Below are 27212 nucleotides of genomic sequence, written 5' to 3' on the forward strand. Positions count from 1 at the left end.
GTTCTGGTCGCCGCATTATAGGAAAGATGTGGAAGTGTTGGAAAGGGTGCAGAGGAGATTTACCAGGATGTTGCCTGGTATGGTGGGAAATTCATATGAGGAAAGGCTGAGGGGCTTGAGGTTGTTTTCGTTAGAGAGAAAGGTTAAGAGGTGACTTAATAGAGGCATACAAGATGATCAGAGGATTAGATAGGGTGGATAGTGAGAGAGCTTTTTTCCTCGGATGGTGATGGCTAGCACGAGGGGACATAGCTTTAAATTGAGGGGTGAGAGATATAGGGCAGATGTTAGAGGTAGGTTCTTTACTCAGAGAGTAATACGGGCATGGAATGCCCTGCCTGCAGCAGTAGTGGACTCGTCAACATTAAGAGCATTCAAATGGTTATTGGATAAACATATGGATGATATTGGAATAGTGTAGGTTAGATGGGCTTTAGATTGGTTTCACTGGTTGGCGCAACATCGAGGGCCAAAGGGCCTGTACTGCGCTGTCATGTTCTATGTTCTATGTTCTATTAGAGGGATGTTTTTTACACAGAGGGTGGTGGGGGCCTGGAATGCGCTGCCAAGTAGGATGGTGGAGGCAGACACGCTGACATCGTTTAAGACTTACCTGGATAGTCACATGAGCAGCCTGGGAATGGAGGGATACAAACGATTGGTCTAGTTGGACCAAGGAGCGGCACAGGCTTGGAGGGCCGAAGGGCCCGTTTCCTGTGCTGTACTGTTCTTTGTTCTTTGTGAATAAAATGAGACAATCCCAGCAGTAAAAACGTGGGCATTTGATTTATAACCAACCGCCTCAGAACGGTTTGTTTTCAACAAGAGAGACTCTGTTCCTTTGCAGTTATGGAATCCTTCCCTTTCATCACAGATACTAAACTCCCCCCAAACAAGCAGCTGATCCCGGAGTCTTTTCTGCATTGTAGACAAATAGATCTTTAATTAAATGCTAGTCATTTTGAAAAGATAAAATAGAGGTTATCAAGTCCTCTCCACACAGCATCAGTTGGTGTTGGAGATTGCTACAAATCTTGCTTTCTGTTAAATAATTCAGCAGTGGTGTGGAGATAAGGCTCTCAATCTCCAACTTGGTGTGAAAGAGCTCTGAATATATTGCTGTTTAAATACTGCTCCCCCCTCCCTCCCCCCCCAAACAAAAGGCAGGCCACAGGGAAACAACTCATTAAATGTCCTCATCTTCATATAAAAGAACCCCATTAAAAACTGTCAAGGGTTCGTCCGAATGGGCCAGTTTGCCCGTCACCAGGTCGATGCACACTGTGTCTCCTTGGCGGAGAGGTAAGATGATATTAAAGATTCCTAGCGATCCTGAGATAGGTTGAGCCCCCACCACAGGCCTGTTCTCCAGCCCCTCCGGTTGGAAACCCCCTGAGTCAATCCTTGCCAGCCCTGTGTTAGACTTGGCGAGAACAGCTTCAATCCGCTGGTTGCGATGTCCGGTCAGAATTGCACTAATGAAGTATCGGCCATCATACGGAACGGTAAAGATACCTGTAAACAGGAGAGAGTGCTCAGAAGGTTAGAATATGAGAGACACAGGTCAGACGTTCAGCAGTGGTCTAGGAGGAGTACTCAGGCCTCACCTGTGCTTGGATTATAATGGCTTCCTTCGTTCACCAGCACGTTATCAAACAGTATGGTTCCAGGATTGAGTTGAGGAGTGGTGAGGGCCGCAGAGAATGAGATCCGTTCAATGAAGGCATCTTCACCCGCGGGACCTGAGAGAATCAAACATATCAGAGATCAAAATAGCCTGAATAAAGCCCAGCACTCAGGAAACAAGGGGGGTGAATTATTTTTTAATTTCACTTTATGGGATGTGAGTGTGGCTGGGCCAGTATTTATTGCCCATCCCTAACTCAAAGAACAAAGAACATTGCAGCACAGGAACAGGCCCTTTGGCCCTCCAAGCCTGCACCAACCATGCTGCCCTACTGAACTAAAACCCCCTACACTTCCGGAGACCATATCACTCTATTCCCGTCCTATTCATATATTTGTCAAGACGCCTCTTAAAAGTCACTACCGTATCCGCTTCCACTATCTCTCCCGGCAACGCGTTCCAGGCACCCACTACTCACTGTGTAAAAAATCTGCCTCGTAAATCTTCTTTAAACCTTGCCCCTCACACCTTAAACCTATGCCCCCTAGTAATTGACTCTTCCACCCTGGGAAAAAGCTTCTGACTATCCACTCTGTCCATGCCTCTCATAATCTTGTAGACTTCTATCAGGTCGCCCCTCAACCTCCGTCGTTCCAATGAGAACAAACCAACTTTCTCCAACCTCTCCTCATAGCTAATGCCCTCCATACCAGGCAATATCCTGGTAAATCTTTTCTGTACCCTCTCCAAAGCCTCCACATCCTTCTGGTAGTGTGGCGACCAAAATTGAACACTATATTCCAAGTGCAGCCTAACTAAGGTTCTATAAAGCTGCAACCGGCCCGGACACGGAAAGGATTGACAGATTGATAGCTCTTTCTCGTTTCTCTCCCTCCATTTCAGAGGGCAGTTAAGAGCCAACTACATTGGCTGTGGCTCTGGAGTCACATGTAGGTCAGACCAGGTAAGAATGGCAGATTTCCTTCCCTAAAGGACGTTAATGAACCAGATGCGTTTTTCAGACAATCGACAATGGTTTCATGGTCATCAGTTGACTCTTAATTCTAGATATTTTTAATTGAATTCAAATTCCACCACCTGTGGTGGTGGGATTTTAACCCAGATCCTCAGTGCTTCTTCTGGGTCACTGGATTACTAGCCCAGTGACAATATCAGTGGATCAGGAATTGGCTAGCGGATAGGAAACAGAGGGTGGTGGTTGATAGTAAATATTCATCATGGAGTGCGGTTACAAGTGGTGTACCTCAGGGATCTGTTTTGGGGCCACTGCTGTTTGTAATATTTATTAATGATCTGGATGAGGGTATAGTTGGGTGGATTAGCAAATTTGCTGATGACACCAAAGTCGGTGGTGTGGTAGACAGTGAGGAAGGGTGTCGTAGTTTGCAGGAAGACTTAGACAGGTTGCAAAGTTGGGCCGAGAGGTGGCGGATGGAGTTTAATGCGGAGAAGTGTGAGGTAATTCACTTTGGTAGGAATAACAGATGTGTTGAGTATAGGGCTAACGGGAGGACTTTGAATAGTGTGGAGGAGCAGAGGGATCTAGGTGTATGTGTGCATAGATCCCTGAAAGTTGGGAATCAAGTAGATAAGGTTGTTAAGAAGGCATATGGTGTCTTGGCGTTTATTGGTAGGGGGATTGAATTTAGGAGTCGTAGCGTTATGTTGCAACTGTACACAACTCTGGTGCGGCCGCACTTGGAGTACTGTGTGCAGTTCTGGTCCCCACATTACAGGAAGGATGTGGAGGCTTTGGAGAGGGTGCAGAGGAGGTTTACCAGGATGTTGCCTGGTATGGAGGGGAAATCCTATGAGGAGAGGCTGAGGGATTTGGGATTGTTTTCGCTGGAAAGGCGGCGGCTAAGAGGGGATCTTATTGAAACATATAAGATGATTAGAGGTTTAGATAGGGTGGATAGTGATAGCCTTTTTCCTCTGATGGAGAAATCCAGCACGAGGGGGCATGGCTTTAAATTGAGGGGGGGTAGTTATAGAACCGATGTCAGGGGTAGGTTCTTTACCCAGAGGGTGGTGAGGGATTGGAATGCCCTGCCAGCATCAGTTGTAAATGCGCCTAGTTTGGGGGCGTTTAAGAGATCCGTAGATAGGTTCATGGACGAAAAGAAATTGGTTTAGGTTGGAGGGTCACAGTTTTTTTTTTAACTGGTCGGTGCAACATCGTGGGCCGAAGGGCCTGTTCTGCGCTGTAATGTTCTATGTTCTATGTTCTAATACCACTGTGCCACTGACTAAGTATTTCAGGGATGCAGATGGAATAGTCTGGAAGGTTGGCATGGTGGGAAAGAACAGGGAAACAATTGGTAAAAATGGGCATGCCCTACCTTGTGGTCCAGGGGGTCCAGGGGGTCCTTCAATTCCTAGAAAGGACAAGAACATAATGAAGAACCAGATTTGGATTCTTCTTTCTTGCTGCTCATCATTGAAACAAGGAAATCAGTTAAACCATTGATCTATTATTAAACCAATAAAACCAATTAATTAGATACCAACCTAGCAATGGTTGACCTACTGCCCCATAAACCCTTATTGTCACCCCCTCCCCCACACTCGTGACACCATCCCCCTGTTCTAGGAGCCAGGCTCAAGTGGCTGAGCTCTTTAATTTGCTTCCCACCATCAACACACATAATCAGATTGGAACAACAATGGTGGCAGCACTGAGTGTGCATATGCGAGAAGGTGACAACTGGATTCATTCGCAGTCATGGCATGAGAAAAGTGTGAGTTTTTGTGCAAACTGTCTTCACATTGCTTATACAAAGAACAAAGAAAATTACAGCATAGGAACAGGCCCTTCAGCCCTCCAAGCCTGCACCGACCACGCTGCCCGACTCAACTAAAACCCCCTACCCTTCCGGAGACCATATCCCTCTATTCCCATCCTATTCATGTATTTGTTCAGATGCCCCTTAAAACTCACTATCGTATCCGCTTCCACTACCTCCCCCGGCAACAAGTTCCAGGCACCCACCACCCTCTGTGTAAAAAGACTTGCCTCGTACAGCTCCTTAAACCTTGCCCCTCGCACCTTAAACCTATGCCCCCTAGTAATTGACTTTTCCATCCTGGGAAAAAGCTTCTGACTATCCATTCTGTCCATGCCCCTCATAATCTTGTAGACTTCTATTAGGTCTCCCCTCAACCTCCGTCGTTCCAGTGAGAACAAATCAAGTTTTTCCAACCTCTCCTCATAGCTAATGCCCTCCATACCAGGCAACATCCCAGTCAATCTTTTCTGTACCCTCTCCAAAGCCTCCACATCCTTCTAGTAGTGTTGCGACCAGAATTGAACACTATATTCCAAGTGCGGCCTAACTAAAGTTCTATAAATCTGCAACATGACTTGCCAATTTTTAAACTCAATGTCCCGGCCGATGAAGGCAAGTATGCCGTATGCCTTCTTGACTACCTCCTCCATCTGCTTTGCCACTTTCAGTGACCTGTGTACCTGTACACCCAGATCCCTTTGCCCATCAATACTCTCAAGGGTTCTGCCATTTACTGTATATTTCCTATCTGTATTAGACCTTCCAAAATGCCTGACCTCACATTTGTCCGGATTAAACTCCATCTGCCATCTCTCCACCCAAGTCTCCAACTGATCTATATCCTGCTGTATCCTCTGACGGTCCTCATCACTATCCGCAAATCCACCAACCTTTGTGTCGTCCGCAAACTTATTAATCAAACCAGTTACATTTTCCTCCAAATCATTTATATATATTACAAAAAGCAAAGGTCCCAGCACTAATCCCTAAGGAATGGCACTTGTCCAGCCCTCCATTCAGAAACGCACTCTTCCACTGCTACCCTCTGTCTTCTATTACTGACATGATATGGAGATGCCGGCGTTGGACTGGGGTGAACACAGTAAGAAGTCTCACAACACCAGGTTAAAGTCCAACAGGTTTATTTGGTAGCAAATAAACCCGTTGGACTTTAATCTGGTGTTGTGAGACTTCTTTCTATGACTCAGCCAGTTCTGTATCCACCTTGCCAGCTCACCTCTGATTCCATATGACTTCACCTTCTGTACCAGTCTGCCATGAGGGACCTTGTCAAAGGCCTTACTGAAGTCCATGTAGACAACATCCACTGCCCTACCTCATCAATCATCTTCGTCACTTCCTCGAAAAACTCGATTAATTTAGTGAGGCACAATCTCCCCTTCACAAAACCATGTTGCCTCTCACTAATACGTTCACTTATTTCCAAGTGGGAGTAAATCCTGTCTCGAAGAATCCTCTTCAATAATTTCCCTCCCACTGACATAAGGCTCACCGGCCTGTAATTACCTGGATTATTCTTGCTAACCTTTTTAAACAAAGGAACAACATTGGCTATTCTCTGGGACCTCCCCAGTTGCCAGTGAGGATACAAAAATTTCTTTCAAGGCCGCAGCAATTTCCTCCCTTGCCTCTCTCAGTATTCTGGGGTATATCCCATCAGGCCCCGGGGACTTGTCTACCTTAATGTTTCTCAAGAACCCCAATACCTACTCCTTTTTGATCTCAACATGACCCAAACTATCTACACATCCTTTCCCAGACTCATCATCCACCAAGTCCTTCTCTTTGGTGAATACTGACGCAAAGTACTCATTTAATACCTCACCCATTTCCACTGGCTCCACGCATATATTCCCTCCCCTGTCCTTGAGTGGGCCAATCTTCTTCCTGGCTACCCTCTTGCTCTTTATATATGTATAAAAAGCCTTGGGATTTTCCTTAATCCTGCTGGCCAATGACTTTTCATGATACCTTTTAGCCCTCCTTACATCTTGGGAGAAAGGAGGGCTAAAATACTTGGGAGTGTTCTCTTATGGGAACACTCCTCCACTCTCAGTCACTGGAGAGAACACACAAACAATTCAAGTACAAAATAAAATATTTTACAGGCATAACAATAAAAAACCTACGGCTGTGATGGAAATATGACTATTAAGGGTTAGAATAATACCACAGGTAATGATAGAAACTACAAAAGGTTGTGAACATAGCCCAGTCCGTCAAGTAAAAAGCCTCTCATCCATTGATTCTGTCTACACTTCCCACAGCCTCGGAGAAGCAGCCGGCATAATCAAGGACCCCATGAAACCCAGACATTCTCTCTTCCACCTTCTTCCATTGGGAAAAAGATACAAAAGTCTGAGGTCACCAACTGACTCAAGAACAGCTTCTTCCCTGCTGCCATCAGATTTTTGAATGGACCTACTTATATTAAGCTGATCTTTCTCTATACCCTAGCAATGACTGTAACACTATATTCTGCACCCTCTCCTTTCCTTCTCCCCATGTACTCCATGAACGGTATGTTTTGTCTAGATAGTGCACAAGAAACAATAGAGGTTATAAAGTCATAGAGGTTTACAGCATGGAAACAGGCCCTTCGGCCCAACTTGTCCATGCCGCCCTTTTTTTTAAACCCCTAAACTAATCCCAATTGCCCGCGTTTGGCCCATATCCCTCTATACCCATCGTACCCATGTAAATGTCTAAATGCTTTTTAAAAGACAAAATTGTACCCGCCTCTACTACTACCTCTGGCAGCTCGTTCCAGACACTCACCACCCTGTGTGGAAAAATTGCCCCTCTGGACACTTTTGTATCTCTCCCCTCTCACCTTAAACCTATGCCCTCTAGTTTTAGACTCCCCTACCTTTGGGAAAAAATATTGATTATCTAGCTGATCTGTGCCCCTCATTATTTTATAGACCTTTATAAGATCACCCCTCAGCCTCCTACGCTCCAGAGGAAAAAGTCCCAGTCTATCCAACCTCTCCTTATAACTGAATCCATCAAGTCCCAGTAGCATCCGAGTAAATCTTTTCTGCACTCTTTCTAGTTTAATAATATCTTTTCTATAATAGGGTGACCAGAACTGTTCACAGTATTCCAAGTGTGGCCTTACCAATGTCTTGTACAACTTCAACAAGATGTCTCAATTCCTGTATTCAGTGTTCAATACTTTTCACTATCCGAATAAATGTGACAATAATAAATCAAATCTAAAGTCAATGGTAATGTAGTAGATGTAATTTATCTGGATTTTCAAAAGGCCCTCAATAACATAGAAACGTAGAAGATAGGAGCTGGAGGAGGCCATTTGGCCCTTCGAGCCTGCTCCGCCATTCACCACGGTCATGGCTGATTGTCCAACCCAGTAGCCTAATCCTGCTTTTCCCCATAACCTTTGATCCCATTCACCTCAGGTGCTATATCCAGCCACCTCTTGAATATATTCAGTGATTTGGCCTCAACTGCTTCCTGTGGTAATGAATTCCACAGGCTCACCACTCTTTGGGTGAAGAAATGCCTCCTCACCTCCGTCCTAAATGGTCTACCCCGAATCCTCAGATTATGACCCTTGGTTCTGGACTCCCCCACCATTGGGAATATCCTCCCTGCATCTATTCTGTCTACTCCTGTTAGAATTTTATAAGTCTCTATGAGATCCCCCCTCATGCTTCTGAACTCCAGCAAAAACAATCCTAACCTGGTCAATCTCTTCTCATACATCAGTCCCGCCATCCCCGGAATCAGCCTGGTAAACCTTCGCTGCATTCCCTCGAGAGCAAGAACATCCTTCCTCAGAAAAGGAGACCAAAACTGCACACAATACTCTAGGTGTGGCCTCACCAAGGCCCTGTATAATTGCAACAACACATCCCTGCTCCTGTACTCGAAACCTCTCGCAATGAAGGCCAACATCCCATTTGCCTTCTTTACCGCCTGCTGCACCTGCATGCTTACCTTCAGTGACTGGTGCACAAGGACACCCAGGTCCCCGCTGCACACTCCCCTCTCCCAATTCACAGCCATTCAGGTAGTAATCTGCCTTCTTGTTTTTGCTTCCAAAGTGAATAACCTCACATTTATCCAAATTATACTGCACCTGCCACTGATTTGCCCACTCACCCAATCTGTCCAGATCATTCTGAAGGACCTCTGCATCCTCGTCACAGTTCACCCTCCCACCCAACTTGGTATCATCTGCAAACCTTGAGATGTTACATTTTGTTCCCTCATCCAAATCATTAATATATATTGTGAATAGCTGGGGTCCCAGCACTGATCCCTGTGGCACCCCACTAGTTACTGCCTGCCAATTTGAAAAAGACTCATTCATTCCGACTCTTTGTTTCCTCTCTGCCAACCAGTTTTCTATCCAACTCAATGCACTTCCCCCAATCCCATGTGCTTTAATCTTGCACGATAATCTCTTATGCCGGACTTTGTCAAACACTTTCTCAAAGTCCAAATATACCACATTGACTGGCTCCCCCTTGTCAACTCTACTAGTTACATCTTCAAAGAATTCCAACAGATTTGTCAAGCATGATTTCCCCTTCATAAATCCATGCTGATTCTGTCTGATCCTGCCACTGCTTTCTAAATGCTCTGCTATAAAGTCCTTGATAATGGATTCGAGAATTTTCCCCACTACCTTTGTTAGGCTTACTGGTCTATAACTCCCTGTTTTCTCTCTACCTCCCTTTTTGAGTATTGGAGTGACATTAGCTACCCTCCAATCTGCAGGGATTGTTCCAGAGTCTATAGAATCCTGGAAGATGACCACCAATGCATCCACTATTTCTAGAGTCACTTCCTTAAGTAGTCTGGGATGTAGATTATCAGCCCCTGGGGATTTATCCACCTTCAATCCCATCAATTTTCCCAGCACCTTTTCCCTACCAATGTTGATCTCCGTCAGTTCTTCCCTCTCACTAAATCTTGCATTCTCCAACATTTCTGGTATCTAATTTGTGTCATCTTTTGTGAAGATAAAACTAAAGTATGTATTCAGTTGCTCAACCATTTCTTTGTCCCCTATTACACATTCCCCCCTTTCTGTCTGTAGGGGACCTACATTTGTCTTCATCAACCTCTTTCCATTCACGTATTTATAGAAACTCTTAGCGTCAGTCTTTATGTTCCCTGCAAGCTTACTTCCGCACTGTATTTTCCCCTTCTTAATCAATCCCTTGGTCCTTCTTCGCTGAATTCTAAACTGCTCCCAATCCTCAGACCTATTATTTTTCTTGGCCAATCTGTATGCCCCTTCCTTGGATCTCTAATTTCCTTTGGAAGCCATGGATTGGCCCTCTTACCCATTTTGTTTTTGTGCCAGACAGGAATAAACAGTTGCTGCAGTTCCCCCATGCGTTTCTTGAATGTTTGCCATTGCCTATCCACTGTCATTCCTTTAAGTTGCTCTCCCCAACCTATCAAGGTCAACTCACGCCTCATATCCTCATAGTTTCCTTTATTAAGATTCAGCACCCTAGTCTCCGAATCAACTATTTCACTCTCCATCTTGATAAAAAATTCTATCATGTTATGGTCACTCATCTCCAAGGGGTCTCGTGCAGCTCGATTGGCAATGATTCCCTTCTCATTACACAGTACCCAGTCTAAGATGGCCTGCTCTCTAGTTGGTTCCTCCACATATTGGTCAAGAAAACCATCCCGTATACACTCCAGGAATTCCTCCTCTACGGCATTGTGGCTAATTTGATTTGCCCAATCTATGTGCAGATTAAAATCACCCATGAGCACCGATATTCCCTTGTCACATGCATCTCTAATTTCGTGTTTAATGCCATTTACAACATCACCACTGCAGTTGGGGGTCTATATATGACACCCACTAATGTTTTTTGCCCCTTGGTATTTCTCAACTCTACCCATACAGACTCCACATTGTCAGAGCTAATATCCTTTCTCACTATTGTGTTAATTTCCTCTTTAACCAGCAGTGCCACTCCACCACCTTTTCCTTTATGTCTGTCCTCCCTAAATACTGAATACCTTGGGACATTCAGTTCCCATCCCTGGTCATCCTGCAGCCATGTCTCTGTAATCCCAATGATATCGTACCCGTTTACATCGATCTGCGCGATTAGTTCTTCCACTTTATTGCGCATTAAAGCACAGAGCCTTTAAGCTTGTCTTTTTAACATTGTCTCCCAATATTTTTCTCAATAGCCTGTTTGAACTTTGTCCTTGGTTTCTCTGCCCATCACTTTTCTTATTCCCTTTCCTACCTTTTGTTTTTGTCCTTGCTCCCTCCTTCTCTGACTCCTTACATAGGTTCCCACACCCTTGGCATATTAATTTGGACATTTAAGATGCCCAAATTAGACTAATGAATAAAATCAGCAAATGTACATGGACTTTCAGAAGGCAGTCAATATAGTGCCACACAATAGACTTGTGAGAAAAGTTATAGTTCATGGAATAAAAGGGACAGCAGCAATGTGGATACAAAATGGGCTGAAAAATAGGAAGCAGAGTAATGGTCAATGGATATTTTTGGGGCTTGAGAAAGGTTTGTATAGGGGTTCCCCAGGGGTCATTATTGGGACCCTTGCTTTTCCTGATATATTTTAATAATCTAGATTTTTGTATGTAAGGAACAATTTCAGAGTTTGCGGATGACACAAAACTTGCAAGCGTTGTAAACTGTGAAGAGGACAGTGTGGAAGAAGGATGTGAACACACTGGAGAGAGTGCAGAAGAGGTTAGAAGAGTGGTTCCAGAGATGAGAAACTTCAGTTATAGAACCATAGAAAATTACAGCTCAGAAACAGCCCTTTTGGCCCTTCTTGTCTGTGCCGAACCATTTTTTGCCTCGTCCCACTGACCTGCACTTGGACCATATCCCTCCACACCCCTCTCATCCATGAAGCCGTCCAAGTTTTTCTTAAATGTTAAAAGTGACCCCGCATTTTCCACACTCCCACCACTCTCTGCGTGAAGAGGCCCCCCATAATAGTCCCTTTAAACTTTTCTCCTTTCACCCTTAACCCATGCCCTCTGGTTTTTTTCTCCACTCGCCTCAGTGGAAATCTTATAACCTCAAAATCTTATACACCTCTAGAACAAAGAACAAAGAACAATACAGCACAGGAACAGGCCCTTCGGCCCTCCAAGCCCGTGCCGCTCCCTGGTCCAAACTAGACCATTCTTTTGTATCCCTCCATTCCCACTCCGTTCATATGGCTATCTAGATAAATCTTAAACGTTCCCAGTGTGTCCGCCTCCACCACCTTGCCTGGCAGCGCATTCCAGGCCCCCACCACCCTCTGTGTAAAATATGTCCTTCTGATATCTATGTTAAACTTCCCCCCCTTCACCTTGAACCTATGACCCCTCGTGAACGTCACCTCCGACCTGGGGAAAAGCTTCCCACCGTTCACCCTATCAATGCCTTTCATAATTTTATACACCTCTATTAAGTCTCCCCTCATCCTCCGTCTTTCCAGGGAGAACAACCCCAGTTTACCCAATCTCTCCTCATAACTAAGCCCCTCCATACCAGGCAACATCCTGGTAAATCTCCTCTGTACTCTCTCCAAAGCCTCCACATCCTTCTGGTAGTGTGGCGACCAGAACTGGATGCAGTATTCCAGATGCGGCCGAACCAACGTCCTATACATCTGCAACATCAGACTCCAACTTTTATACTCTATGCCCCATCCTATAAAGGCAAGCATGCCATATGCCTTCTCCACCACCTTCTCCACCTGTGACGTTACCTTCAAGGATCTGTGGACTTGCACACCCAGGTCCCTCTGCGTATCTACGCCCTTTATGGTTCTGCCATTTATCGTATAGCTCCTCCCTACATTAGTTCTACCAAAATGCATCATTTCGCATTTCATAGAAAGAATCATAGAAATCATAGAAATCATAGAAACCCTACAGTGCAGAAGGAGGCCATTCGGCCCATCGAGTCTGCACCGACCACAATCCCACCCAGGCCCTACCCCCACATATTTACCTGCTAATCCCTCTAACCTACACATCTCAGGACTCTAAGGGGCAATTTTTAACCTGGCCAATCAACCTAACCCGCACATCTTTGGACTGTGGGAGGAAACCGGAGCACCCGGAGGAAACCCACGCAGACACAAGGAGAATGTGCAAACTCCACACAGACAGTGACCCGAGCCGGGAATCGAACCCGGGACCCTGGAGCTGTGAAGCAGCAGTGCTAACCACTGTGCTACCGTATCAGGATTGAACTCCATCTGCCATTTCTTTGCCCAAATTTCCAGCCTATCTATATCCTATCTATATAGCTTCTGACAATGCTCCTCACTATCTGCAAGTCCTGCCAATTTTGTGTCGTCCGCAAACTTACTGATCACCCCAGTTACACCTTCTTCCAGATTGTTTATATAAATCACAAACAGCAGAGGTCCCAATACAGAGCCCTGCGGAACACCACTAGTCACAGGCCTCCAGCCAGAAAAAGACCCTTCCACTACCACCCTCTGTCTTCTGTGACCAAGCCAGTTCTCCACCCATCTAGCCACCTCCCCCTTTATCCCATGAGATCCAACCTTTTGCACCAGCCTACCATGAGGGACTTTGTCAAACGCTTTACTAAAGTCCATATAGACGACATCCACGGCCCTTCCCTCATCAACCACTCTAGTCACTTCTTCAAAAAACTCCACCAGGTTAGTGAGGCATGACCTCCCTCTAACAAAATCATGCTGACTATCGTTAATGAGTTTATTCCTTTCTAAATGCGCATACATCCTATCTCTAAGAATTTTCTCCAACAACTTCCCCACCACGGACGTCAAGCTCACCAGCCTATAATTACCCGGGTTATCCTTCCTACCCTTCTTAAATAACGGGACCACATTAGCTATCTTCCAATCCTCTGGGACCTCACCTGTGTCCAGTGACGAGACAAAGATTTGCGTCAGAGGCCCAGCGATTTCATCTCTCGTCTCCCTGAGCAGCCTTGGATAGATTCCATCAGGCCCTGGGGATTTGTCAGTCTTTATATTCTCTAACAAACCTAACACTTCCTCCCTTGTAATGGAGATTTTCTCCAACGGTTCAACACTCCCCTCCGAGACACTCCCAGTCAACACATCCCTCTCCTTTGTGAATACCGACGCAAATTATTCATTTAGGATCTCCCCTACTTCTTTGGGCTCCAAGCATAATGATGCGCGATAAATCACACGGGAGGCAGATGTACCCGGGAAATAAAGGCTTTTATTGCCAACAATATCAGAGCTACTATATACAATATACAATCCCAGACTAAAGGGTCACCAGGCAGAGCAGTGACCTTTATACCTCTCCCAGGAGGCGGCGCCAACTGGGGTGTACCATAGGACTATATTAACAGGTAGAACAGCCCAACCCTAACCCCAACATTAACATATCTACAGACTCATAGTACTGGCCAAACCATGGCTCAGCACTACCTGGTGGTAACCAACAATGGTTCACCACATTCACCCCTCCTTTGAAAACAAAGGCCGGCGGGGTACAAAACACAGAACAATTGTTCATCTGTCTATAAGTTCAAACGGTCTGGGGACCGCACCGTCGCTGTGACCTCCTCAACACCGGCGATGACACCGGTTCAGGCAATCGCGGTGACGTTCTCTCCAAGGCGACGTCCAGCGACTCCTCCAGTGCCTCACGGGCCGGTAGACCACGAGGTGGTGACAATCCGCTGAACTCGGGCACGCCTTGAAGTGGCGACCATCTCCTGGACTCAGGCAAGCTGTACACGGGAGTAAGAGGGTTAAGTGGTGGTCCCGATACTGCCCGCGCCGTGTCAGGAGGGGAGATAATGGTTGGGGGGTCCCTAACTGGGGGTGTGGGAGCAACAGGAGTTTCCAAGCCCCCTGCTGGTGCCAGATCCCGAATCGAGACCGTGTCCTCTCACCCGTCAGGATATGCCACGTAGGCATACTGAGGGTTGGAGGAGATGGACCTGTTCAACCAAAGGGTCGGACTTGCGGGTCCTAACATGCCGCCGCAGGAGGACAGGTCCTGAGTACGTCAACCAAGATGGTAATGAGGTCCCAGAGGAAGACTTCCTAGGGAATGAAAACATTCTCTCATGAGGAGTAGCGTTGGTTGCCGTACACAGGAGTGAGCGTATGGAGTGGAGCGCATCAGGGAGTACCTCTTGCCAACGGGAGACTGGAAGACCTTTAGACCTCAACGCCAGTAAGACAGCCTTCCAGACTGTAGCATTCTCTCGTTCAACCTGTCCGTTACCCCGTGGGTTGTAGCTCGTGGTGCTACTAGAGGCAATCCCATATGAGAGCAGGTATTGCCTCAAGTCGTCGCTCATGAACGACGAGCCCCTATCGCTGTGGATATAACAGGGGTAACCAAACAGGGTGAAAAGATCACGTAATGCCTTGATAACCGTGGCAGCGGTCATATCAGAACAGGGAATGACAAAAGGGAATCGTGAGTACTCATCAATCACATTGAGGAAGTACACATTCCGATCTGTCGAGGGAAGGGGGCCCTTAAAGTCCACACTCAGTCTTTCGAAAGGACCAGTGGCCTAAATGAGGTGTGCCCTGTCAGGTCGGTAGAAGTGCAGTTTGCATTCCGCGCATACCCGGCAGCTTCTGGTTATGGACCTGACATCCTCCACCGAGTAGGGTAGATTCCGGGCCTTTATGAAGTGGAAGAGCCGAGTGACCCCCGGATGGCAGAGGTAATTGTGGAGAGCCTGTAATCGATTCTCCTGCACACTAGCACATGTTCCACGCGACAGGGCGTCCGAGGGCTCGTTGAGCTTCCCTGGACGGTACATGATATCATAATTGTAGGTGGAGAGTTCGATTCTCCACCTCAAAATTTTATCATTCTTGATCTTACCCCGTAACGTGTTGTTGAACATAAACGCCATGGACCGCTGGTCCATGAGCAGAGTGAACCATTTTCCCGCCAAGTAATGGCGCCAATGTCGAACGGCCTCCACAATGGCCTGGGCCTCCTTTTCCACCACCGAATGTCGAATTTCAGGGCCTTGGAGGGTGCGAGAGAAAAAGGCGACGGGCCTGCCCGCCTGGTTAAGTGTGGCGGCCAGGGCGAAATCAGATGCATCACTCTCCACCTGGAAGGGGATGGACTCATCGATAGCGTGCATCGTGGCTTTCGCGATGCCGGCTTTTATTCTTGCAAAGGCTAAGCGGGCCTCTGTTGTGAGAGGAAAGGAGGTAGACTTGATGAGCGGACGGGCTTTGTCCGCGTAATTGGGAACTCACTGTGCATAGTATGAGAAGAAGCCTAAACATCTTCTCAGTGCTTTGGTGCTAGTGGGCAGGGGGAGTTCGAGGAGGGGATGCATACGGTCTGGATCAGGGCCAAGGACCCCGTTTTCCACCACGTATCCGAGGATAGCTAGGCGGCGCGTGCGAAATACACACTTCTCCCTGTTGTAGGTCAGATTCAGGTGAGATGCAGTGCGTAAGAATCTAAGAAGGTTGGCATTGTGGTCCTGCTGGTCATGGCCGCAGATGGTGACGTTATCCAGGTTCAGGAAGGTAGCCCGCAGCCTGTTCTGGTACACCATTCGGTCCATAGCACGCTGGAAGACCAAGACCCCATTCGTGACACCAAAAGGAACCCTTAAAAAATGGTACAGGCGACCATCCGCCTCAAAAGCCGTGTATTGTCGGTCCTCTGGGCGAATGGGGAGCTGCTGGTAAGCAGATTTTAAGTCGATGGTGGAGAACACCCGGTACTGCGCAATCTGGTTGACCATGTCAGATATGCGCGGGAGGGGATACGCATCCAGCTGCGTGTATCTGTTAATGGTCTGACTATAGTCTATGACCATCCGGGGTTTGTTCCCATTCTTAACCACCAAGGACTAGCGCTAGGTTGGATGATCCCTTCCTTGAGGAGCTGCTGAACTTCAGATCGAATGAAGATCCGATCCTGTAACGCCTGCTCTTTGTTGCGATGGGTTTGCAGCCTGGCACGAGATTCTGGAATAGGGAGGGTGTGGTAAACCTGAGCGTTGAGAGACTACATGTGGAGCGCGTTGGGCAATTTAGAGGCTGCGGATCTCCCACTGAAAGCGGAGGGAGTGGCCCATCGTACTGCAGGGTTACACTCTTCAGGTGGACCATAAAATCTAGTCCTAGGAGTATCGGCGTGCAAAGGTGCGGTAACACAAGGAGCCTGAAGTTCTCGTAAACCGTGCGCTGCACCGTCAGATTGACCACGCAGCTCCCTAGCACGGTGACAGACCGGGACCTTGACGCCATCGAAATTGTCTGCTTGACAGTCCGAATCTGGAGACCACACCGCTTCACGGTGTCAGGGTGAATGAAGCTCTCCGTGCTCCCGCTGTCAAACAAACAATAAATCTGGCGTCTGTTTACCTGTATGTCCATCATGGACTTGTCGAGTCTGTGAGGCTTGGCCTGGTCCAGGATGATCGACGCCACCATTGGTTCGTGGGTGCAACTGCAGGCAGCCGAGATGGTTGATGATGACCCCTGCTGGTCATTCGCGGTCGGTGCCGACCAAAATGGCTGCCCCCACAGGTCGCACGTGGACGATGGCGCCAAAACCTGCAGCCCCTGCAGGTCGCACGTCTCTTGCGACTCCGTCGTTCGGAATGGCGACGTCCTGGAATCGCACGTGGTAGAAGACCTTGAAGACGCAGAAGACAAGGATGCCGGCTCCGGGGAGTCACACGCCGCACTGCTGTTTTTGGATGGAGGTTTGGTCCGGCATACTTTGGAATAATGTCCCTTCTTGCCACAGGCGGAGCACAACACCGCTTTAGCTGGACATCGCTGCCGAGGGTGTTTCACCCCCCCACAGAAGTAACACCGCGGGCCGCCTGGAGCTGCTGCCGTCGTCAGGTCCGAGGCTGGAAACGCAATCGCGCAGTTTTTCGGTCCCGCTGAATAAAGTGGAGTCTGCGATTGCCCCTGCCACAATGTCTCCACGTGGTTGTCGGGGTACATCTCCAGACTTTTGGAGGCCGTTTCTAGAGCGTCAGCTAACTCTATGGTTTTAGTAAGATCGAGGTTACCTTGCTCCAACAGCCGAAGGCGGATGTACGACGAGCTGATTCCCGCCACGAACGCATCTCGAACTAAGTCGCTCATGTACTGGGCTGCCGACACTGACTTGCAGTTGCAGGCTCTGGCGAGCTGCTGACGTTCACACGCGTACTGTTCCGTCGTTTCGCCGGGCTGCCGCCGTCGAGTGGCTAGAAGGAGTCGAGCATGGATCTCATTCGGCGGTTTGTTGTATCGCTTTTTGAGAAGCTCGAGGGCCCCTTTGTAGTCGGTGGCCCCACGGATCGCTAGGTATACAGCGTCGCTTACCCTCGCGTGGAGGACCCGGAGTCTGTCGGCGTCGTCGGTGACCGCTGTGGAGGCGTCGAGGTAATCTTGGAAACACTTCAACCAGTGGTCGAAAGTGTTCGATGCTCCCGCCGCACGTGGGTCCAACGTAAGCCGTTCGGGTTTCAGCATTTGCTCCATGTTTTCTTTTGTTTTTTTTTTCAAAAAAAAGAATTTACTTGTTGGCAATAAAATTGATGCGCGATAAATCACACGGGAGGCAGGATGTACCCGGGAAATAAAGGCTTTAATTGTCAACAATAACAGAGCTACTATATACAACATACAATCCCAGACTAAAGGGTCACCAGGCAGAGCAGTGACCTTTATACCTCTCCCAGGAGGCGGAGCCAACTGGGGTGTACCATAGGACTATATTAACAGGTAGAACAGCCCAACCCTAACCCCAACAATAACATATCTACAGACTCATAGTACTGGCCAGACCATGGCTCAGCACTCCTGGTGGTAACCAACAATGGTTCACCACACATAATTCCCCACTTTTGTCCCTGAGAGATCCAATTTTTTCACTGACAACCCTTTTGTTCCTAACGTATGAATAAAATGCCTTGGGATTCTCCTTAATCCTGTCTGCCAAGAACATTTCGTGACCCCTTTTTGCCCTTCTAATTCCCTGTTTGAGTTCTTTCCTACTTTCTTTGTATTCCTCCAGAGCTCCCTCAGTTCTTAGCTGCCTGAACCTAACATATGCCTCTCTTTTCTTTTTGAGCAGTCCCTCAATTTCCCTGGTTATCCACGGTTCTCGAATCCTACCATTCCTATCCTTCTTTTTCACAGGAACATGCCTGTCCTGCAGCCCTAACAACTGTTCCTTAAAAGACTCCCACATGCCAGATGTGGATTTACCCTCAAACAGCCTCTCCCAATCAACAGCTGCCAATGTCTGCCTAATCCCACTAAAGTTAGCCTTCCCCCAATCCAACACCTTACCCTTGGGACACCACTCATCCTTTTCCATCACTATCCTAAAGCTAACAGAATTGTGGTCACTATTTGCCACATGTTCCCCTACCAAAACTTTGAAGACCTGACCAGGCTCATTCCCCAGTACTAGGTCCAGTATAGCCCCCTCTCTAGTCGGGCTATCTACATATTGTTCCAAAGAACCCTCCTGTACGCATTTTACAAATTCCTCCCCATTCAGAGTCCCAGCTCTCAGCGATTTCCAGTCTATACCAGGGAAATTGAAGTCTCCCACTACAACAACCCTATTTTTCCTGCACCTATCCAGTATCTCCTGACATATCCGTTCTTCCACTTCCCTTGGGCTGTTGGGGGGCCTGTAGTATACCCCCAACATAGTGACTGCACCGTTCCTGTTTCTAAGCTCCACCCAGAGTGACTCGTTACACGACCCCTCTGAATTGTCCTCCCTCTGCACCGCTGTAATATGCTCTCCAACTAATACTGCTACTCCCCAACCTCTTTTGGCCCCTCCTCTGTCTCGCCTAAAACACTTGTACCCCGGAATATTCAGCTGCCAGTCCTGTCCCTCTTTCAACCAAGTCTCTGTCACCGCAACCACATCCAAATTCCTCGTGAGCATTAAGGCCCTAAGTTCATCTGTCTTACCTGCTACGCTCCTTGCATTGAAGTATAGGCACTCCAGACCTACAGGCCCAGTGAGGTCATCCTCCCCCAGAGTGCTCGTCTTCTTTGCCAGCCTTGTCCCAGCCCCAAGCTCGTCCCCAGCCTCTACACTTGTAGACCTAATATTTTGATCCCCACCCCCCTGCCATACTAGTTTAAACCCCCCCGAACTGCACTAGCAAAACTCCCAGCCAGGATATTCGTGCCCTTCCAACTTAGTTGTGACTCGTCCTTCTTGTACAGGTGCCATCCTCTCCTGAAAACTTCCCATTGATCTAGGAAAATGAAGCCCTCCCTCCTGGACCAGTCCTTTAGCCAAGCATTCAATTGTACTAACTCCCTATTCTTAGCCTCACTGGCACGAGGCATTGGGAGCAGCCCAGAGATGGCCACCCTGGAGGCCCTACTTTTTAGTCTATTTCCCAACTCCTTGAATTGCTCTTGTAGGATCCCCCTGCTCTTCCTATCTACGTCATTTGCACCAATGTGTACAATGACATCCGTTTCTTTATCTTCCCCTTTTAAGATGCCTCCTATCCGCTTGGAGACATCCATTACCCCAGCACCAGGTAGGCAGACTACCATCCTGGAGTCCCGTTCGCACCCACAGAATCGCCTGTCCGTGCCTCTAACCGATGCATCCCCCACCACTATTGCTCTCCTAACCCCTCTCTTTCCTTTCCGGGCCACAGAGCCTGACTCTGTGCCAGTGACCTGGTCACTGTGGCTTACCCCTGGAGAGTCATCCTCCTCCACACTATCCAAAACAATATACTTGTTTTGGAGTGGGACAACCACAGGTGACCCCTCCACTAATTGCTCACTCCCCTCCCCTCTCACACCTGTCGCCGAGCCCTTCCTATTATGAGAGACAGCCACTGGAGTACTCTCTGGTACGTTACCCTTCTGACCTTTACTCCTCCTAACTGTGACCCACGTGTCTTCCTCCCGATGCCCCGGTGTAACTAGTTCCCTATAACTCATGTCAATTATTCTCTCTTTCTCCCTGACTAGACTAAGGTCAGCAATCTGCAGCTCCAGTTCCATGACGCGGTCCCTCAGGAGCTGCAGTTCCACGCACCTGGCACAAATGTGGTCCTCCGGGAGGCCAGGTGTTTCCAGGAACGCCCACATCCCACACCGGAAGCACCAAACTGGCCTATCACTCTATCAAATCTCCCCTCAATCTTCTACACTCCAGGGAATAAAGTCCCAACCTATTCAATCTCTCTCTGTAACTCAGCTTCTCAAGTCCCGGCAACATCCTTGTGAACCTTCTCTGCACTCTTTCAACCTTATTTACATCCTTCCTGTAACTAGGTGACCAAAACTGTACACAATACTCTAAATTCAGCCTCACCAATGCCTTATATAACCTTACCATAACACTCCAACTTTTATACTTGATACTCCGATTTACAAAGGCCAATGTACCAAAGGCACTCTTTACAACCCTATCCACCTGTGATGTCACTTTTAGGGAATTCTGTACCTGTATTCCCAGATCCCGCTGTTCAACTGCAGGACAGATTGGAGAGAAGAAGGCTAAGAGGAAATTTGTTAAGAGGAGGGTGGCTGGGAGGGGAACGTGCAGGTGGTGGTGTTCCCATTTATTTTCTGCCCTTGTCCTTCGAGATGGAAGTGGTCGTGGGTTTGGATGGTGCTGTCTAAGGATGCAAGGACTGATTAGGGACAGTTAGCATGGCTTTGTGAGTGGAAAATCATGTCTCACAAATTTGATTGAGTTTTTTGAAGGGGTAACCAAGAAGGTAGATGAGGGCAGTGCAGTTGATGTTGTCTACATGGACTTTAGCAAGGCCTTTGGCAAGATATCGCACGGTAGGTTGTTGCATAACATTAAATCTCCCATGATCCAGGGTGAGGTAGTCAAATGGATACAAAATTGGCTTGATGACAGAGGACAGAGGGTGGTTGTAGAGGGTTGTTTTTCAAACTGGAGGCCTGTGACCAGCGGTGTGCCTCAGGGATCAGTGCTGGGTCCACTGCTATTTGTCATTTATATTAATGATTTGGATGAGAATTTTGGAGGCATGGTTAGTAAGTTTGCAGATGACACCAAGACTGGTGGCATAGTGGACAGTGAAGAAGGTTATCTAGGATTGCAACAGGATCTTGATCAATTGGGCCAGTGGGTTGACGAATGGCAGATGGAGTTTAATTTAGATAAATGCGAGGTGATGCATTTTGGTCGATCGATCTAGGGCAGGTCTTACTCAATTAATGGTAGGGCGTTGGGGAGAGTTATAGGACAAAGAGATTTAGGGGTACAGGGTTCATGACGCCTTGAAAGTGGACTCACAGGCGGACAGAGAAGTGAAGAAGGCATTTGGCATGCTTGGTTTCATTGGCCAGAACATTGAATACAGGAGTTGGGATGTCTTGTTGAAGTTGAACAAGACATTGGTAAGGCCACACTTGGAATACTGTGTGCAATTCTGGTCACCCTATTACAGGAAGGATATTATTAAACTAGAAAGAGTGCAGAAAAGATTTACGAGGATGCTACCAGGACTTGATGGTTTGAGTTATAAGGAGAAGCTGGATAGACTGGGACTTTTTTTCTTTGGAGCGTAGAAGGCTGAGGGGTGATCTTATAGAGGTCTATAAAATAATGAGGGGCATGGATAAGGTAGATAGTCAATATCCTTTCTCAAAGGTAGGGGAGTCTAAAACTAGAGGACATAGGTTTAAGGTGAGGGGGAGAAATACAAAAGTGTCCAGAGAGGCAATTTTTTCACACAGAGGGTGGTGAGGTAGTAGTAGAGGCAGGTACAATTTTGTCTTTTAAAAAGCATTTAGACAGTTATATGGGTAAGATGGGAATAGAGGGATATGGGCCAAATGCGGGCAATTGGGACTAGCTTAGTGGTTAAAAATGGGGTGGCATGGAAAGGTTGGGCCGAAGGGCCTGTCTCCATGCTGTAAACCTCTATGACCTCTATGACCCTATTTGTTCAAAATCATGAGTGGTCTACATAGAGTAGATAGGGAGAAACTGTTCCCACTTGCTGAAGGATCAACAATGAGAGGGCACAGATTTAAAGTGAAGTGGGAAAAATATACAGATGGGTACACATAAAATGGCTGCCTGGCACATAAACAGTCACCTGGGAAAGAGACACTAAACAGGCACTGACTTTCAGTACAGACAGCCACCTGAGATTAAAACATAAAGGACAGACAGCTATTCAAAGTTAAACATGCAGGAATCAAATCCTACAGGAAGCCAGCCAGGGCTTGAGGCACTCTTTAGGATAAGGACAATAGGGGTGGATAACGAGATTAGCTACAGGTGGGATCAGGAATACATAACTGCAGGAAAACCAATTACTGTCAATTACGATGTGAATAGACTGAAACCAAAACCATTGATTGTCACTGACGAAGGAAATGTATCCATTCATAGAACAATGCGATGTTAACATGCTTATGTCTCTATCTGTCTGTATTTGTCTATAACGATGTGTTAACAATCGATCACCTACTTGATTACAATGATGTGATAATGGCTCGATGTCCGGTCCATCTATTGTGTAAAGGGTATAAAGATGGACCGCTCCTATTGTCTCATTGAGAGAAGGTTTGCTGCTTGTTAGTGCCTTTTCTCCACGAAGCTTCGTTAAAATAAAACTGTATTCTTGAAACCTTCAAGTCTGACTCAGTCGTACATTTCCCACCACAAAAGCGATTTGCAAAAGAGGAAAATGTGCTACGAGAAAAATATTTTTCAGATTGTAGGCACCATTCTCCCAAATCAAGACTTGTGTGTCCATGTCAGCAGGAAAATGGGAGTATTTCCCACTGGCTGTGGCAGCGTCTGTTACCTTCCTGATCGATGCAAATTCATGCCTCTCGGAAAACCTGCCGACCAGACTGGCTGTTCAGAGTTTGGGGAACCTTTTTTAAAGGCGCCCGACCTCCACGAGCCCCTCGCCCAAAACCGAAATCATGACCTCCCAACTTATTAGGGGAGCATCACCAACCCCACAGAAAAGAGGGGCATCCTCCCCGCTACACATCACACAGACATGATGGTGGCCCAATCCAACCCCACCCCCAGCCGCTGTCACTCCCAAGGCCCCCACTTTTTAAAAATATTCATTCATGGGACATGGGCATCGCTGGCTGGCCAGCATTAATTGCCCATTCCTAGTTGCCCTTGAGAAGGTGGTGGTGAGCTGCCTTCTTGAATCGCTGCAGTCCATGTTCTGTGGGTTGACCCACAATGCCGTTAGGGAGGGAATTCCAGGATTTTGACCCAGCGACTGCGAAGGAACAACGATATATTTCCAAGTCAGGATGGTGAGTGGCTTGGAGGGCAACTGGCAGGTGGTGGTGTTCCCATTTATCTGCTGCCATTGTCCTTCTCGATGGAAGTGGTCATGGGTTTGGAAGGTGCTGTCTAAGGATCTTTGGTGAATTGCTGCAGTGCACCTTGTAGATAGTACACACTGCTGCTACTGAGCGTCGGTGGTGGAGGGATTAAATGTTTGTGGATGTGGTGCCAATCAAGCAGCTGCTTTGTCCTGGATGGTGTCAAACTTGTTGAGTATTGTTGGAGCTGCACCCATCCAGGCAAGTGGGGAGTATTCCATCACACTCCTGACTTGTGCCTTGTAGATGGTGGACAGGCTTTGGGGAGTCAGGAGGTGAGTTACTCACCGCTGTATTCCTCGCTTCTGACCTGCTCTGGTAGCCACTGTTTATGTGGTGAGTCCAGTTAAGTTTCTGGTCAATGGCAGCCCCAAGGATGTTGGGGGGATTCAGTGATGGTAACACCATTGAATATCAAGGGGCGGCGGTTAGAGTGTCTCTTATTGGTGATGGTCATTGCCTGCCATTTGTGTGGTGCAAATGTTACTTGCCACTTGTCAGCCCAAGCCTGGATATTGTCCAGATCTTGTGGCATTTGAACATGGACTGCTTCAGTATCAGAGGAGTCGCAAATGATACTGAACATTGCACAATCATCAGCGAACATCCTGCAATCATCAGCAAACATCCCCACTTCTGACCTTATGATGGAGGGAAGGTCATTGATGAAGCAGCTGAAGATGGTTGGGCCGAGGACACTATCCTGAGGGACTCCTGTAGTGATCTCCTGGAGCTGAGATGACTGACCCTCCACAACCATCTTCCAATGTACCAGATATGACTCCAACCAGTGGAGAGTTTGCCCCCTGATAGCCATTGATTCCAGTTTCGCTCGGGCTCCTTGATGCCACACTCGGTCGAATGCGGCCTTGATGTCAAGGGCTGTCACTCTCACCTCACTTTTGGAATTCAGCTCTTTTGTCCATGTTTGAACCAAGGCTGTAATGAGGTCAGGAGCTGAGTGACCCTGGCAAAACCCAAACTGGGCGTCACTGAGCAGGTTATTGCTGAGCAGGTGCTGCTTGATAGCGCTGTCGATGACCCCTTCCATCACTTTACTGATGATTGAGAGTAGACTGATTGGGCGGTAATTGGCCGGGTTGGATTTGTCTTGCTTTTTGTGTACAGGACATACCTGGCAATTTTCCACATTGTTGGGTAGATGCCAGTGTTGTAACTGTACTGGAAGAGCTTGGCTCGGGGAGTGACAAGTTCTGGAGCACAAGACTTCAGTACTATTGCCGGAATGTTATCAGGGCCCATTGCCTTTGCAGTATCCAGTGCCTCCAACCGTTTCTTGATAACACGTGGAGTGAATTGAATTGGATGGAGACTGGCATCTGAGATGCTGGGGACCACTGGAGGAGGCGGAGATGGATCATCCACTCGGCACTCCTGGCTGAAGATTGCTGCGAATGCTTCAGCCTTATCTTTTGCACTGATGTGCTGGGCTCCTCCATCACTTAGGATGGGGATATTTGTGGAACCTCCTCCTCCAATGAGTCAGCCTCCCTACCCTGTCAGACCCCCACTCAGACCCCCTCCAGGCCCTGCCCCTTGGCCCTGCCACCCTGGCCTGGTGTCTTGGGCCCTGAGGGGGTGGATCAAGGAGATATGTGCCCACTGCTGCTGCCAGGCTGCAGAGGAAGGTCCCTCAAGCGTCCTGAGGGTTGGGTGGGCTTGGGCTGGGGGCAAGGGGTTGACCCCCCGGGACAGGGGTATCCTGGCTAAATTGTTCCTTCTAGCACTGGCAGGCCTTAAAATAACCCCTGGCATGATGATTTCAGCCAGCTGTGTGATCAACATCTGCATTCCTGCCTGACAGCTGTTAAAGTTTTGAAGTGGCCTGATTTGATTTGATTTATTATTGTCACATGTATTAACTGCAGTGAGAAGTATTGTTTCTTGCACGCTATACAGACAAAGCATTCTGTACATAGAGAAGGAAATAAGAGAGTGTAGAATGTAGTGTTATAGTCACAGTTAGGGTGTAGAGAAAGATCAACTTAATGCATGGTAGATCCATTCAAAAGTCTGACAGCAGCAGGGAAGAAGCTGTTCTTGAGTCGGTTGGTACGTGACCTCAGACTTTTGTATCTTTTTCCTGACAGAAGGTGGTGGAAGAGAGAATGTCCGGGGTGCGTGGGGTCCTTGATTATGCTGGTTGCTTTGCCGAGGCAGCGGGAAGTGTAGACAGAGTCAATGGATGGGAGGCTGTTTTGCATGATGGATTGGGTTACATTCACGATCTTTTGTAGTTCTTTGCAGTCTTGGGCAGATCAGGAGCCATACCAAGCTGTGATACAACCAGAAAGAATGCTTTCTATGGTGCATCTGTAAAGGTTGGTGAGAGTCGTAGCGGACATGCCAAATTTCCTGAGTCTTCTGAGAAAGTTGAGGCGTTGGTGGGGCTTTCTTAACTACAGTGTCGGCATGGGGGGACCAGGACAAGTTGTTGGTGATCTGGACACCTAAAAACTTGAAGCTCTCGACCCTTTCTACTTCATCCCTATTGATGTAGACAGGAACATGTTCTCCTTTACACTTCCTGAAGTCGATGACAATCTCCTTCGTTTTGTTGACATTGAGGGAGAGATTATTGTCACCGCACCAATTCACCAGATTCTCTATCTCATTCCTGCACTCTGTCTCATCATTGTTTGAGATCTGTCTCACTACGGTGGTGTCGTCAGCAAACTTGAAAATCGAGTTGGAGGGGAATTTGGCCACAGAGTCATAGGTGTATAAGGAGTATAGTAGGGGGCTGAGAACACAGCCTTGTGGGGCACCAGTGTTGAGGATGATCGTAGAGGAGGTTTTGTTGCCTATCCTTACTGACTGTGGTCTGTGGGTTAGGAAGTTCAGGATCCAGTCGCACAGGGAGGAGCCAAGGCCCAGGCCACAGAGTTTGGAGATGAGTTTCATAGGAATAATGGTGTTGAAGGCTGAACTGTAGTCAATAAATAGGAGTCTGACATAGCTGTCTTTATTATCTAGGTGTTCCAGGCCTGAGTGCAGGGCCAGGGAAATGGCGTCTGCTGTGGACCTGTTGCAGTGGTTGGCAAACTACAGTGGATCCAGACAGTCAGGGAGGCTGGAATTGATTCGTGCCATGACTAGCCTTTCAAAGCACTTCATAACATACAGAACAAAGTAGATGAACTTGGGGCGTGGATTGGTACTTGGGACTACGATGTTGTGGCCATTACGGAGACGCGGGTAGAACAAGGACAGGAATGGTTGTTGGATGTTCCGGGGTATAGATGTTTCAGTAAGTGTAGGGAAGCTGGTAAAAGAGGTGGAGGAGTAGCATTGTTAATCAAGGATAGTTTAATGGCTGCGGAAAGGCACTTCGAGGGGGATCTGCATACTGAGGTA

At 47.6% G+C, this 27212-nt stretch overlaps 1 protein-coding gene across 1 annotated transcript in view; it reads right to left on the minus strand.

Moving 5' to 3' along the window:
* Positions 1-557: 557 nt before the first annotated feature.
* Positions 558-27212, minus strand: part of emilin1b (elastin microfibril interfacer 1b) — a 50659-nt gene continuing 24004 nt past the window's right edge. Inside the window, exons 5-7 of the mRNA XM_078230629.1 lie at positions 3991-4026; positions 1608-1742; positions 558-1515 (exon numbers count right to left, since the gene is read on the minus strand). Coding sequence (XP_078086755.1) covers positions 1187-1515; positions 1608-1742; positions 3991-4026 — 500 coding nt within the window. The 3' untranslated portion in view covers positions 558-1186. The remainder of the gene's footprint in view (positions 1516-1607; positions 1743-3990; positions 4027-27212) is intronic.

The sequence above is a fragment of the Mustelus asterias genome, chromosome 15 (assembly GCF_964213995.1).
Source record: "Mustelus asterias chromosome 15, sMusAst1.hap1.1, whole genome shotgun sequence".
NCBI classification, from domain to species: domain Eukaryota; kingdom Metazoa; phylum Chordata; class Chondrichthyes; order Carcharhiniformes; family Triakidae; genus Mustelus; species Mustelus asterias.